Source organism: Monodelphis domestica, chromosome 2, assembly GCF_027887165.1.
Source record: "Monodelphis domestica isolate mMonDom1 chromosome 2, mMonDom1.pri, whole genome shotgun sequence".
Lineage (NCBI taxonomy): Eukaryota > Metazoa > Chordata > Mammalia > Didelphimorphia > Didelphidae > Monodelphis > Monodelphis domestica.
The window spans coordinates 241803865-241819965 of NC_077228.1; the positions used below are offsets into that span (position 1 = coordinate 241803865).

A 16101-nucleotide genomic window follows, 5' to 3' on the forward strand; every position below is an offset into this window, starting at 1 on the left:
TTGAGAGCTTTATTAAAAATATTATGGTAGTTGGAGACACCATGAATTTGATAGCTTATTTGGACTATCTTTTAAAAGTTTTGTTTCATATGAATTCAGTATATTTCCTTGTTTGGTTTGGGTGAGTTATCTGTTTTCCCATGAAGTAGGTACACCAAAGGCTCCCTTTTTCTGGTTGTCAGCCTTTAGGACTTGGGGGAGAAGAGGGTCAAGGTCTGTCCTTGGTGTGAGGACTATCTTCAATAACCTATGGAATTAAACCAAGTAGAACCAAAAAATCTCTTCGCTAGTGCTGGATCTATCATTACCTGCATTGGCCAGTGTCTTCTACTAGGCTCAAGATGAGAAATATAAAGTTGCCCTTATGCTTAGGACAACTTCTGTGCTAAGTCAAAACTGACCACTTAATTACTGTCAAAAAACAGTTTATTTCCATCATGGTCATTGTCATGTTACCTGTCCTCTGGGACATTTAATTTCTCCTTGACTCCACAGGCCACCACAGCAAAAAAGAACTCTGGAAAAAAGGTGCGAATGTAGATGGCAGCCTTGGGGATGGGGTTGGCTATGAAAACCTCCTGCTTCTTTCGTCTTATTGTCTTCATCACTTCTTCAGCAACTTCCACAGGGTGTACCCCATAGGCGAATTTTCTAAAAAAGACTGGGAGATCAAGGAGAAGGAAGAAATAACTAATAATAAGGATGCAAATTAAAATCACTCTAAGTTTTCAATTCACACTCAGCAAATTGGTAAAGCAAACAAAAAATAAGTCAATGTTGGAGAGACTACTGGAAGACAGGTATTCCTTGAGTTGGTCCAAACTTTCTAGAAAACAATTTGAAATTATATAAAAAAGTGACTAAAATATATCTTTTTATCCTAAGATAGGCCATATGTCCCAAGGAGGTTAAAGACAGAAAGAAGAATTCCACATAAAGCAAAGAGAGAATTATTGTTGTTGTTTTTTTAAAGCCCTTACCTTCTGTCTTAGAATCAATACTGGGTATTGGTCCTAAGGCAGAAGAGTGGTAAGTGACAAGGGCATTGTACCCCCAGAAACTCAGGCAAACTATTATCAGGGAAACTCCCTTGCTCCCTTGCATCCTTGTGACTCTGAACCTAAAAACATCCAATGACCCCTCTGGGGTCGTGAGATGACCATCCTCCTTTGATTGTCCTCTAGATTTGAGATGGACAGAGAGATGCACCTGCAGGCTACACCTCGATCTTATCAGGCTACATCTCAGACATCTGTTTGTTCCCTAAAACTAAGGAATCTTTATTTCTCCAGGCAGATGATCACCCCACCTCACCAAATGCCTGGGTGACTAACACTCTCTGTTGTAAAAAGTATAAAATCCCCAGAACTGATGTTGTCATGGGGAACAGCCTTTCCTTTCATGCTGTCCTCCCAAGGAACTGCTCCCCATCTTGCTGTTCCACCTTGCTATCCTCCTGGCCACTCTCAACATTACTTTCTAAATTAATAAATCTCTTTTTTGTTTTTAAGCTAAGTTTTGGAGTCTTGCATGCTTGCATGCTTGCAAAAGATATCCTTCCCGAACCCCAAGGGTATCCTTCCCGCCCATAACATCTGGAGTCCATTCTGAGTCGGTGGCACTCCCAGGGGTCAGTGACCAGAGGAGCCAGAGTTCAATCCTCGCACTCTGTGCAGTTGCGTGTGGCGAGCAGCTCTGTTGTCGAGGCCTACTAGCCCTGAACCCCTTTTGCCCTTGATTAAAGAGTGATTTTGACTATTTAATAGTTCTGTGTTTTTTCTAGTTAACAAGGCACACAGGATGGTCAAGTTCATTCTGTCTAAGTCTCATGACATGACTGGGAGAATGAAACGGTTTTGTAGCATTTCAAGCATTCTAGGAACTTTGTGAACCCAGACAAGACAGGTCTCATGTTGGACCCACCATTCTTAATCTTTTCTGGGTCTTGTCATCCCCTTGAAGCAGTCTATATCCCTTCTCAATAAATGTTTTTAACTGCATAAAACAAAATAGCTAGGATTATAAAGGAAATTAATTATATTAAAATTCATTTGTGAATTAAAAAAAAACATTCATAGACTGTGAATCAAGAACCCCTGTCTTAGATCCAATCTGTCCATTGCTCTTCCTCTACACCCTTTGGATATAATACAGCTAGGAACTTCTCAAGGTCTTCCAGTCCAGATCTACATGTTTTGAGCTATGCCATGATCCCCTCCCAATGATCCCCTGCACTTTGGATGTTGGTATTGTGATATAGGGGTTGTTATAGAAAAAAAGGTGGTAGGTGGCAGAGGATTTGCAACCCCAAATTGTGGATTCAGCAGAAAAGGACTATTCCCAGAAGTCATGATGTTAGGGTGCCTGGTGCGCTGACAAGAGGTCTTCCCCAGGATCTGTCCCTTATGTCATCCTTCTTTGACCCATCCCTGTGTAACTCAGAAATCTCACATTTCCAGATGGAAGCTTCCCAATTCCCTGGCTCTGTATACATGTGGTAAGATCTGATGAAAGTTGGGCTCACGGTGCTAATGACCACTTCAAATTCCTCCACTTCTGCTCTGAGACAATCAAAAAATCCCTGGGCAGCATGTTTTGAAGCAGCATCTAGAAGACAAACAAAGCAGAGAAGAACATGTATGAAAGACCACATTTCTTCTTTTCTGTGATATAGGAGAGTCTTTTAGCGGCAGATACCTAGAGAAGAAAGTCATCCATTTCTAGGACTAGGGTTTGTTTGTTTTTTTAACCCTTACTTTCTGTTTTATATTTATTTTAAGGCAGAAGAGCTGTAAGGGCTAGGCAATGGGGGTTAAGTGTCTTGCCCAGGGTCCCACAGCTAGAAATTGTTTGAGGTCAAATTTGAAACCAGGACTTTCTGCCTCTTGGCCTGGCTCTCAATCTATTGAGATACTTAGCTGCCCCACTAGGGCTAGGTCTTAATGAGATGGGATAGAGGAGTTATCTAATGCTTCCTAAGGAGACTTTGTCCCACTGAGATAGATCTATTGAGGAAAATCAATATTATGCTATATATCATTTGATATTTATTAATCTATTAATATACCCTTTTCTGTCAAAACCTCTCTTAGCCTATCTCAAAAGAGAACTCTTCCATTCTAGCTGAGGAATGTAATTACTCCCAGCCACTGAGGCATCTATGTGGGCAGAAACTCTTAATTTTGTTGACTATGTAAACAGAAGCCAGACAAGACTAGGTCCTCCCCCAGAGATATGCCCCTTTGTCCTGGCTATTCCCCTTATCAAAGTTGAGGGTGACTTGTTCTAAAAAAGGGAGGCCAAGGCAGTAAAAACCTATTTGAAGTGGCTTATGTTTTTCTAATCCAAATGGCTGGGGGGCAGCTGTCTATTATGAGCAATTGGTCATACCTGAAGGCTGCCAGAGCCTATGAAAAAATTCATATCCTTTTGTTTTTTAGGGGAGATTTCAATGATGTATTGTCAAGAAGACAGACCTGGACTTAAAGGCTCTTTGACCCTTATTTGGCATCTTTGGTCACTGAGAGAGATTGTTGACCTCAACTCATTAGTTATTTTTGTTAGACTGTCTAATAAATTTATATCCATAACATTCTCAGCATTTCATTCACAATGCTGTTCATATCTACTCATACCTTAGCAAAGGAATCGACATGTTATAAAGGTCTAATAGTTCATCAATTCTTTTTTTCCCAGTGTGTCCTAATCTTCTTTTAAAATTTAAAAATTATTATTTATTTATTTTTAATATTTTATTTTTAAATTTTGAGATCCAAATTCTCTCCCTCTCTCCTATCCCCTCTCACACTTATGGAAAAGGCTATAATATCAATTGTAATGTGAAATCATGCAAAATATATTTCCATATTAGCCATACTGACATGGGCACTGTACCCCAGAAATGCAGGCGAACTATTATTAGGGAAACTCCCTAGCTCCCTTCCATCCTTGTGACTCTGAGCCTAAAAACAACCAATGACCCCCCTAGGGTCCTGAGATGACTATCTACCTTTGATCATCCTCTAGATTTTAAGATGGACAGAAAGATGCACCTTCAGGCCACACCTCGATCCTATCAGACATCTGTTTGTCCCCTAAAACTAAGGAATCTCTATGTCCCCAGGCAGACCCCAGTATGATCACCCCACCTTATGCCTGGGTGACTAACACTGTTGTAAAAAGTATAAAATCCCCCGAAGTGATGTCATCAGGGGGAACAGCCTTTCCATTCATGCTGTCCTCCCAAGGAACTACTCCACATCTTGCTGTTCCACCTTGCTATCCTCCTGGCCATTCTCAACATTACTCCCCAAACTAATAAATTTCTCTTTTTTTTTTTTAAATTTTTTTTTATAACCCTTACCTTCTGTCTTGGAGTCAATACTGTGTATTGACTCCAAGGCAGAAGCGTGGTAAGGGCTAGGCAATGGGGGTCAAGTGACTTGCCCAGGGTCACACAGCTGGGAAGTGTCTGAGGCCAGATTTGAACCTAGGACCTCCCGTTTCTAGGGCTGGTTCTCAATCCACTGAGCTACCCAGCTGCCCCCTCTCTTTTTGTTTTTAAGCTAAATATTGGAGTCTTGCATTCTTGCAAAAGGTATCATTCCTGAACCCCAGGGGAAACATCTGAACCCCACAATAATACTAAAAATAAAGAGAAACATATAATTCAATTTGTACTCAGAGTTCATCAGCTCTTTCTGTAGCATTTCTTCATCATGAGTTCTTTGGAATTGTCTTAAGTCACTATATTGATCAGATTAGCCAAGTCTTTCATAGTTTGATCACCATTACAACACTGCTGTTATTATACACAATGATTTCCCAGTTCTCATTTCACTTTGCATCAGTTCATATGGGACTTAAATATAACATATTTAAACATAAATATGGACATAAAACATATGGTTTTAAAAAATCATCCCTTCTGTCATTTTTCATAGCAGAATAGTACTCCATCATAATCATATGCCATCACTTGTTTAGCCATTTCCCACTTGATGACCATCCTTTCTATTTCCAGTTCTTTGCTGCTACAAAAAAATTGCTATAAATATTTTTGTACATATAGCTTCTTTTGAAACAAAAAGTATGTACAGTTTTATAGCCCTTTGGGCATAGTCCTAAATTGCTCTCCATGATGGTTGGATCAATTGGCAACTCCAAAGAAAAATCTATTAGTTTCTCAATTTTCCCACATTCTCTATAACATTTGTCATTTTTCTTTTCTTACATATTAGCCAATCTTATAGGTGTGAAATGGTATCAAAGACTTTTAATTTGCATTTCTCTAATAAGTGGTGATTTGGAGCATGTTTTCATATGATTATAGGCAGCTTTTGTTTCTTCATCTGAAAGCTACCTGTTCATACCCTTTTTTTTAAAAAATAAAACCCTTACCTTCCATCTTGGAATCAATACTGTGTATTGGTTCCAAGGCAGAAGAGTGGTAAGGGGTAGGCAATGGGGGTCAAGTGACTTGCCCAAGATCACACAGTTGGGAAGTGTCTGAGGCCAAATTTGAACCTAGGACCTCCTGTCTCCAGACCTGGCTCTCAATCCACTGAGCTACCCAACTGCCTCTCCTGTTCATAACTTTTGACCAACTGGGGCCTGGCTACTGACTTGTTGGGGTTTGAGGCCTTAGATGCTTGTTTGTCAGCATTGTATTGCTTTCCCTTCTTGCCCTAGTGAAACAGACCTTTCTTGCCAACTTTTTAAATGATCTTGGATAGGAAATTCCTTCCCACCCACACCTCCCCTATAGAAATATTTTTGATTCTACTACTCTGGAATTCATTTTGAGGTATTTGAAAAATAGTTATTTGTACAGAGAGTTTCTGCTTTATTCTGCCATCTTTTTATTTGGCTTTTTAAAGACAGTAACAATGGTTGATATAAAACATTTCTTCCAAAAGTCTGATGCTTACTCACCCACAGGTATATACAGAATCCAGGGCAAGGGTGGGCACTTAAACTATACAATGGTGGTGAGGTACACATATAGTATACATATATGGCAATGGGGTAACTCACAGTTCCTGATTAATGGAAGTCTTTTCTCCCTTTCTTGAGTCCTCATGAACTTCTTTGGGATGGTGCTCTGCTAGGCTGTGAGGATTTGTACCTTTGTAGAAGTCTAAAGCTGCTCTTCTTCATTGTGTTTAGTTTTTCCTTAGTCTGCCTCTCTCTTGTGTATAATTGAAAATCTGTTACCCTAAAAAGAACTACATTTTCCTGGAGCCCACTGACTTCCTGTCATTATGTACTTCCTGAGGGGATAAATATTGAGTGGGCAGTCCTGCCCTTGCTCTTGGGCATGCGGCAAGCATGATGACAGTGGTGAGTAGGGAATTTGAAATGGCTGATCAGCTATGGGCTTGTGGTCTTTATTTTTTATCCTCTTTATTCCTTGATTTCTAATGATCATTAATAAACCTCCTAAAATATAATATTTTATTATTGAAACTAATTTTAATTTTTACACTTGGTTGCATGTGTTGTCTCTCAACAGTCCATTTTCTCCAATGACATTATCAGTGGAGGGGTTTGGAGGGAGTGTAACACCCCTTCTAGGATCACTTCCTTCCCCCCATCCTCCTTATTGCTCTTTGTTACAGGTTCAAGGGTCTGCCTCCCTAAAGTGTTCATGAGTCTGGAGTCATCCAGGCTTTGCAACTGGTCTTATATTGTCCTGAACTAGCTAGTAGTAATATAGAGATCTGGAAGTATGTCTGATTTTTTTCAGATAATTACAAAATATTTTCAATCTTTATTCAATGATCTAAGTACTTCCATTCCTCCTAAACTGATTGCTCATTCACACCTACTTTGCAATTTTGATTTACTAATTAATTCAGTCAAGAAATCTGGGCTGAGGGCAGTTAGGAGAGAGAGCCAGACCTAGAGTTGGGAGATCCTGAATTCAAATCTAGCTTCAGACACTTCTAGTTATGTGATCCTAGGCAAGTCATTTAAACCCCAGTACACAGTATTTATTCTAAGACAGAAGATAACGGTTTAGAGGAAAAAAAGAATCTGGATTGTTTGTGATTTCATTAATTGTAGTGGAGAGACAAACATCTAGTCTGCCATATGCAAAGCAATTTTCAGAAGGTGAGCAATAGCACCTGTCATGAGGGTAAGTGGTTCCTGTAGGAGGTGACACTTGAGCAAAGCTTTAAAGGAAGCTAGAGATTCTAAGGAGAAATAAAGAAGGAGTGCACTTTAGGTGTGATGGACAGCCTTTGTAATGGCATGAAGATAGGCCATATGAAGTTTATGGGAAACAGAAAGTACGCCAGAATAGAGGGTTTACAATAGAGCAACCACACAAGCTTGGAAAGGGAGCAATACTCTGAGGGCCTTTTAAATTCTACACTCTCAGGCAATTTATTCTATCTATGATTATTTTAAATGAGTTATCTCTTATAATCTCTTCTTGGAGGGCTTTGTAGAAAAGAGGCTCCTGTTGCAGTCTCTTAAGTGAGTAAGTAACATTCAGACCTTGTGCTTTAGGAATATCATTTTAGTTACTCTGTGGAAGATATATTGAAGAGAGAAAAGACTTAAGGAAGGAGAACAATTAGAAGACCATGATAGTAGTCAAGCAAAGAGGTCAGGAAGGCCTGAATAAAGCTGGGGGTCATAAGAGTAGAAATTTTTTTTTATCACATTTAGTCATGTGAGAAACTTCTGGAGGTAGAGTTGACAAGACTTGGCCATTGACTGGATATTAATGTGGAGGGAGAGGGAAGAGTTGATAATTTGGAGGTTGCAGACTTGGTTAACTGGAAGGAAGGATGATGCCCCGAATAAAAAGAAATGTTAGAGAGGAAGGGAAGATAATGAGATCTATTTTGGACAAGTATGATTTGAAATGCTTATGGGAATCCTAGTTAGAGATGTTCAATAGGAACTGGCAACATGGTTCTCAAAACAGACTGGAGCTAAATGTATAGAACAAGGAGTTATCTACATAGAGGAGATTATTGAAATCCCAGGAACTGATGAGCAAGGCAATCTCTGCCTTCAAGTGTAAGGGGTAAAATTATGGTTGGACTGAATATTTAAGAGTATGGTCACCTGGAATTAATTACTTAATTCCAAATGAATTACTCAAGTCAGAATGACTTTTATGGTAGTCTATTTACAAATAGAGAGAGTGAAAGTAAGGAAAATGAGAGAGAGAGAGAGAGAGAGAGAGAGAGATAACTGCTCTGGCTTGGTCTGAACCAGGCAGGACTTCAGAGGCCCCAGCAAAGGGGGCACAGAGGTTAATAAACAAGGATTATAGCCACAAGGCCTCCTCCATGATGAGGGGCCTCTCTGGAGGCTAGTGCTTCCAGAAAAGCCAAGGAAAGGGAGTCAGCCTTTTTCACTCACCCACATTACAGTCCAAAGAGAAGAAGTCTGAGGTCTCAAGCCTGAGCTCCTCCAAGGACAAGTTCAAAAGGGAAGAACCTCCTCACAGGAAGTTATCACCATATTTAAAGACAGTTCTTTGCATCACTTCCTGTGCCTTTGGTCCACTTTTATATGGACCAATGGTGGCTTTAACTTTGCTTTGGACTGCCCAGGGGGCAGTCAGTTGTTTTTGATTTGTCACTCATTAGCATATGTGGTGTCATAGACCTCCTCCTCCCCACTTAAGGATGAAGTAGAGGTGAAAAATTCCTGGTGGATAACATCTTTAAAGAATAAATAGGGGAGATTTAATCCCATCTTTACATAAGGAATTTATATTTTAATAAGTGGCATTAAAAAGAACAAGAAAAAGATATGTTCTTGGTATGGAAATGGTTAGGAAACATCATGTTGGACTGGTTCAATGTGAGAAAAAGTAAGCATACTGACCTATATGACCATGTGCAAATCATTTAGCATCTCAGTTAAAAGATGCAGAAAAGGTGTTGACATGCATTAGCAGTAAGTTTCCTCTTAAGGGAATTCCTGACACTAGTATAATCACAAATCCAGTCCCTGCCCTTAGATTATCCCTTGAAGATAGCTCACAAGGACTGATTTCTACATTTGAGCCATAAAATAAACATCAATTTTGAACCCTGGAAGAGTCTTGGTACTTAATGAAAATACTGGACTCTATACAGAGGTAAAAAAGTTATCATTTTGGGGGGGCTTCAAGTCTCTTTTTTAAAAAAGGAAAAGACTGAATCTCTGGGAAATGTGATTAAATTCATCCTTTCCCCACCATACTTCCTCCTCACCCCAAATTCTTTCTATATTCTCTTTTCCCTTTTATATCATATTTCATCTCCTATTCATCTTTTAAGACCATCCATCTGCTCCATGAAGTCGTCCATGACTATAATACACTATGATATCCTCTCCTCCAATACAATAATATTGTCTGTACTATAATTGACAATTAGAGTTATTTAAAAACAGAACAGACTGCATTGAAATATTTTCCTCATGCTAGTATTCAAGCTAAAGCTAGGCTAGGTGTTCACTTGTATAGGATATAGAGGGAATCATCATTCAGGTGCAGATTGTACTAGTAGGCCATCAAGTCTTCAGAATCTAAGAATTGGTGATAGATAGTTGTGCAAATTCAATATATTCAACAATTTGTGAAACGTATATGAATCTTTTGTGTGCATAGTTAGGTATTAGGGAAGACACACAAGTCTCTCCAATATAGTTTTTTTTTTTTGGCTATTGTATCACACTGTTGACTTATTGACTTTGAAGCCAGCTAAAATCTGTAGACATTTTATAGATTATTTCCTAATAATACCATGCTAATTCCTAATAATACCATGCTAACTTTTGTTTATGAAGCTGATTTTTAAAATTCAGGTACAAGACTTTACATTTATCCCTATTGAAGTACATTTTTATCAATTTGAGCTCATTTACCTCACATATCAAGATCTTTTTGGATCCTGACATTGTAATGAAGAGTTTATTATTCTTTCTAGTTTTATGTCATTTGCAAATCTGAAAAATGTTTTTCTTTTTTAAACTCTTACCTCTAAGCCTGGCTCTCAATTCACTGAACTACTCCCTGAAAAATGTTTTTCACCACAGGACCAAGCACAGTTTACCTAATTCTCATTGGAAGAATGTAAACTTACTTTAGCACAGACACTGAGCCATTAACAACCAATATTTGAGACTGGTTATCCAGAGTTTTTTGAATCCACCTAATTATATCCATCTATGTTACTGGCTAATTCACATTTTTCCATCTTATTTGTCAGAATAGTATGAGTTATTTCATCAAAAGCTCTGCTGAAAATCTAGGCAAACTCTATCAAAAGCATCTTCCATACCAATTAATAAAATAATCTTGTAAAAAAGGAATTATGAAAGAAATCATAAAAGAAAACTGCCCAGATATTTTAGAAGCAGAGGATAAAGTAGAAATGGAAAGAATCTACTGGTCATCTCCTGAAAGAATTCCAAAATGAAAACTCATGTACTTATGCAGAGTTAAGTGAATAGAATCATAAGAATAATTTCTACAAAAGCAACAACATTGTAAAGACAAATAACTTTGAAAGTGAAAAAATCCACTAAATGCAATGACCAACCATGATTCTAGAGGACTGCTAAGGAAGTCTGTGAATAATTCACTGACTGAGAGATGATGGACTCAAGATGAAGAATGATATATCTCTTCTGACACAGCTAGTGTGACTTTTTGTTTTGAATATTTGTTATGAAAATTCTATATCTTTTATTTTTTATTTCTCCAGTTGAGAATGAGTGTGAGGGAAAGAAAGTCTAAGATAGGATGAATCCCTCCTTTTCCCCACTGACTATACTCACACACAAAGAGAAAGAAAGAAAAGGAATCAAGCATTTTTTTAATGAACAGAAGAAAATGGAAGGAAGAACAAAGAATAATTGACAAACAAGAAAGCCTTGAAAATTAAAGTTTGAAGTAATTATGTATTTTATATAAAAGTGAGCTATGAATATATGAAGTTTGCCATTTCATGTGCAATCTTTATTTTCCCATTTTATTCTACAGATGCAAATGTTCATTTTACTTGGTATTTGTTAAGTTATGAATAAAAATTGTTGTGAAATATTGCATATATATTATCATTTGATGTGTTGGTTGGTTTTAATTACTTTTCTTATCTGTTTTCTTGGTTCTTTATTACATGGGATAACTCTTGGGAGGGGGAAGGGAGAGAGATATCTTTAGAAAATAAGGTGATATAAAACAAAAGATTTCAACAAAAAAATTTAAAAATAAGATATGGGTAGGAATTCAGCAGGGAAGGTATAATATTTCAAGTTTAGGAAGAATATACAAAGGTACAAAAGTATGGGGGTATAGATGAATCTTTTTTGACAGGAGCATAGTATAATGAGGGCAAATAAGGGTGGTAAAAGTCCTTTACTATACAAAGGAGTTTAAACTTTACTTAATAAGTAAATAACTTAATAAGGCACCACAGAAGATTTCTAAGCAGAAGAGAGACTTGACTAGATTTGTGTAAAAAAAAGATTGTTGTATTTACTCTGTGAAGTATGGATGGGAAAGGTTGAAAATAGGAAAGCATGCTAGAAGGTTATTTCATGGACCTAGGCTGGTATCAATGAGGGCCCATTTATAAGGATTGTATCAGCAGAAATAGAGAGGAGGAGATTGAGGTTAGAGATATTTTCTTAATTTCTTATCTACTAGGTTGTAAATTACCTAAAAGAAAAGGATTGTTTCATCCATCTTAGGATACTGCATAATGCTCAACACAGAGATTTATTTTAATAAATTCATGACAAATATTTGTGAAATGAAAGTATGAATGACTAAAACAGTAATCTTTAAAGTGGAATGCACACAAGTCTGATACACAACCCAGTCTGCTGGAATGTAAAATATTAGAATGAAGGAGGGCAGCACAGCAGTTCCACTCCCTTGCAGCTGCTGCCTGCCTTTTCTGTTCTCTTTTCTTTTATCTTTTGCTCAGTGCAAGCTCTACTAAACTGCTGGTCAGGAATGTTCCTCCCCAGGCATATATGCCAGCTGGCTGGCAATTATTCTCTACCTGTGCAGAGCTCTCATCAGTGGGTCTGAGGTTCAAGTAGCCAAGAACAGAACTCTCACATTTGCAACACTACTTCCAAAACATCTCTGCCTCTTAAACCTATTGAACAGCTGAGAAGCAAATAAAGGTCATCCATGAACAGGAAACCAGATCCTTTTTCAAAATAGTTTGATTTGTGTCTTGCACTGACTCTTGCTTGATGATTTTTCTATTCCCCAAGTCTTTTGCAAGCTCTTGCTTATTAGTATGCTGTAACTCTGTGTTATGTATTGATAAATTTGGTTCTTGTGTGTTTGTTCCTTCCTGTGGATCTGCTATTATATCCTAGTTTTGTTCTTCTGCTACAGACTTCTCTTGTTGTTTTGAACATGCATTTTGCAATCCATCATCAGTTTGCAATGGAATTGCATTATCATGGTGACTTAAGGATGGTGTAATAATGTTTGTGTTTGCTTTTTCTTGTGCAATTATTATTGGTTGGAATTCTTTGGCATAAGGATTGGCATAAGGAAAAGTTTGACTTTTCTATTGTCATTGGTATGTTCTTTTGTAATCTCATCCCTGCTTTCAGTATCATTGTCTCCAGGAAGTCTGCTAATTTGAATGTTCTCTGTTATTGCATTTTCTCGACATTGCTGTTTGCTCATGTGCTTCAATTAATTCAGTTGCAGTTTGTTTAGAATCTTTAGAACCCTCTACTATTTGTGTCTCATATGGTTCTGTTTTTGTTTTTTCTATTTGTTCTATATTTTCTCTTTCTAAAGTATTTTCTTTTCTTTCTGTTAAGTTACTTTTGTCTTGTGCTGAGAAATGTTGCAATTCACTCTTACTTGGATCTAATCTTTCATGTTCTTTTCTTTTTAAGTTATAATGTCCTAATAAGTTTAAGGTTTGTGTATTACAGACTGTTGCTAGATCTGTTCCTTTCCCTTTTTTTGTATTTTGTTCCACTGTTTCAAAAATTTTCTCTTTAATCTCTGTTACATCCTTATCTAATTGGATTTCTTTTTCTATCTCCTCTTTAGTTTTATTTTGTGCTTTTGGAACCCCAAATTCTATTTGCATGCAGTCTCCTTCCTTTTTATTTTCCCCCATTTTCTTTCCCATTTTTCCTTTTTGATGTTACCCCATGCACCTGGCTTCATAACTGACTTTGTTTAGTAGCACATGAGACTACTTGCAAATAAGGTGGTTTCGCCCCTTGTTGGATGTATCTTTCCATGGTTTCTAAATTTGGTGCTTGCAATGAATTCTTGAAATTACAATTACAACATTTTGTATTTGTTTGTGTATTGTTGCTGCTATACTTTATGCTGCTTTTTCAGGACCTCTGTTTGTTATTAGCTTGGACTAATTATGCCTTTAAATAACAGTCTCAAGTCATATGACCCATTTTTTAGTTGTGTCATCTCCTCTCTCATGGCTAAAATCATCACAGCCATTTCATTGTCTTTTGCTTTTTTCTCATAAATTAGATGCACACCTTTTTTATGGCATAGAATAATTGGATTAAGAAGAATAATGTTCCAGCATATGTGGGAATGAATGAAATCAAGCGACTTACACTTATATTCAGTCATTGAAAATTTTCATAGATGGTAAGCAGAAAATAAATATAATCTGGAATCTTGACAAAAAATAAGTTGTAAAACATATAAAAGAAATGTCTAATCAAGGCTAGATAACCCACGGAAAGTAATAGTTTCTTTGCCGTCTTGTATCTTGAAAAGCTTTTTGCAACAGAAAAAAAAATGTTTTTTTTTTTTTAAGTCTGGCCCTTTAAGAGTTGCCTCCTCCCTTCAGAAGGAGTGGTTTCTTTTGGCTATGGTATTGTTAGGCTGATTAGTTGCACTCAACACTGCTCTCAAAATGGCTGCTTTCCACAGTCACATAGGCTTTTGAGATGTATGTAGGCCCAATTTCTCTGAAACTTCTCTGACAACTCCAACTGACTTCTTTTTTCCAAATTCTTGACATAATAGGTTGGAAAATGTAGCTGGCTCTGCCAAAAACTGTAATATTTATTGTGAAAATGTGTGGGAAATGAAGAACAGAGGATATGGAAGGTTTTGTTGCAGGGAATGGAATTGTTGAAAAGGAGAGAGGGAATATGGCTACTGGTGAGGTAAAAGGAGAGAGATGGCCCCTGCTGAGAGGCTATTTTTTTTTTTAAAATGGGGTTCCTGAGAAATGGGCCACTTGCGATAGCCTGAGGGGATGTCTTCTCTATAGAATGATGTTGCAGATACCCCAGAGCAGGAAAGCCCAGACCCTCCTGAGGGACAAGCCTCCCCCCAGACTTAGTCGCCCAGCAGGGGTCCAATAAGGACAGTTTATAGTTGAATGCTTGTCCTGAGGTTCAGCTCCCTTTTTGTCCCCTGAAATGTTAGTCCTCTTATCTGACTGCAATATCCAATAAAAATGAATTTTAATAACAAGTTGGATTGGGAGGGTATCAGGGAAGAGGGAAGAGGAATTCTCTAGATGAGGTTTGAGTCTCTCTCAGCTTTTGAGCTGAAGCCAGGCCTCACAGGCTGGTGGATGGTTTCTCTTATTCCTCTCTATGCTATATATGTGCTAGCTTGCTTAATTTCAAATTCTTAGCAGGAGACAGCAAGAGGAAGAAAGTTCTGATCTTCAGAGCTGGTTGGGCCTCTCTCTTCAGTCTGACACCCCTAAAGACTGGCCTTACAGTTCAAACTGCTTCCCTTAAGTCCTTCTGTTGATGACATGATCACAGGAATTGAGGAGGAGTACAGAGTTGGGAAAATCAGGAAAATAGAGAGGTCTCTATCCAGAGACCGGGAGAAAGGCTCCTTCCAGTTCCAGGGCCAGGAAGGAAGTCCTAGTCACAAGACCAACTGCCACTCCCAGTTTCCCCTTCCCCCACCACCTGTCAGTCTTGTCAATATCTTCTCCCTCTAATATTCCACCTGCTGTTGGTTCCAACTCAGTGACAGAAAGTCTAGAACTTGTTTGAGTTTTCCTTTCCACAACCCTAAGACCTTTTCCCAGAGGAAAAGCATTCCAGAGGAAAAGATTTTAAAGCATCCCAGAGGAAAAACATCAAGAAAAACTGCTAGAGAGAAGAAACAGAGAAAAAGCTGAAATGGACAGCTAAGATTTTGAACTTTACAAATTTGTTTTACTAGAGAGAAGAAACAAAGAAAAAAACTGAAATGGATAGCTAAGACTTTGAACTTTGTAAATTTGTTTATATAACAAAAGGACAGAAGGAAAATGAGACTTATATGTAAGACTGGGTGGGTTGAAATAATAAAACAAAATTAATTTCACATATTAGGGAAATAGCATGCATCACTACATAACTTGGAAGAAAGAAGAGATCCATTAGTCAACATGAAAAGTGGAAATCTGAAGAATCTTGATAAGTATTAATTCAACACAACACTATTAGACACAAAACACAAAATCACAAACTGACATATTGGGAGACCTTGTTTAAATAAACAAGTGTCTGAAATTGTATTTATGCAAAATGTAAATATGTATATACTTAGGTCCATAAGGTCTTAGGCAAATAGAAAGATCAATTGTAGCATACCAGGTATATTAACATCTTAGAAGTATGATTGGTGTATTGATATTGTATCTTATGAGTTCATATACCACACTCATGGTCATGTTACTTATTGATTATTGTATTTCAAAATCTTCAGTCCAAAGGACAAAAGAATTCCTGAGCAGGACAATATTTGCCATAGGGTCTTAGCTCACACCTTGAGACCACATTCCTTACCAAGTCACATGTTTTTTTAACCTCCTACTCGTCAATTGAGCCAATGTTAAAGCCTATGCCATGCCACATATTCATTAGCTATCTCCCACTCCACATTCCTAAAGTCTTCAATAAAAGTTTGAGGGCACGTGTAGTATAGTGCCCCTTCTCAATACCATCAGAGGGGCATAGCAAGATGTAGCCCATATTTTTTTTAACTCCTTGTCTCTGAATTTTTATTCCTTTATCTCTCTCTTTCTCTTCTCTATCCATTTTTTCCCTCAGTTTCCAATCTCCTTCTCAGGTGTCCACTCACAAGAATTTTAATATGTA

General features: G+C 37.7%; 1 protein-coding gene across 2 annotated transcripts in view; it reads right to left on the minus strand.

The window, feature by feature from the left end:
- Positions 1-408: 408 nt before the first annotated feature.
- The window catches only part of DHRS7C (dehydrogenase/reductase 7C), a 76243-nt gene continuing 60550 nt past the window's right edge, over positions 409-16101 (minus strand). For both annotated transcript variants that reach the window (XM_007482978.3, XM_007482979.3), the window contains exons 6-7: positions 2452-2607; positions 409-661 (exon numbers count right to left, since the gene is read on the minus strand). In XM_007482978.3, coding sequence (XP_007483040.2) covers positions 453-661; positions 2452-2607 — 365 coding nt within the window. In that variant the 3' untranslated portion in view covers positions 409-452. The remainder of the gene's footprint in view (positions 662-2451; positions 2608-16101) is intronic.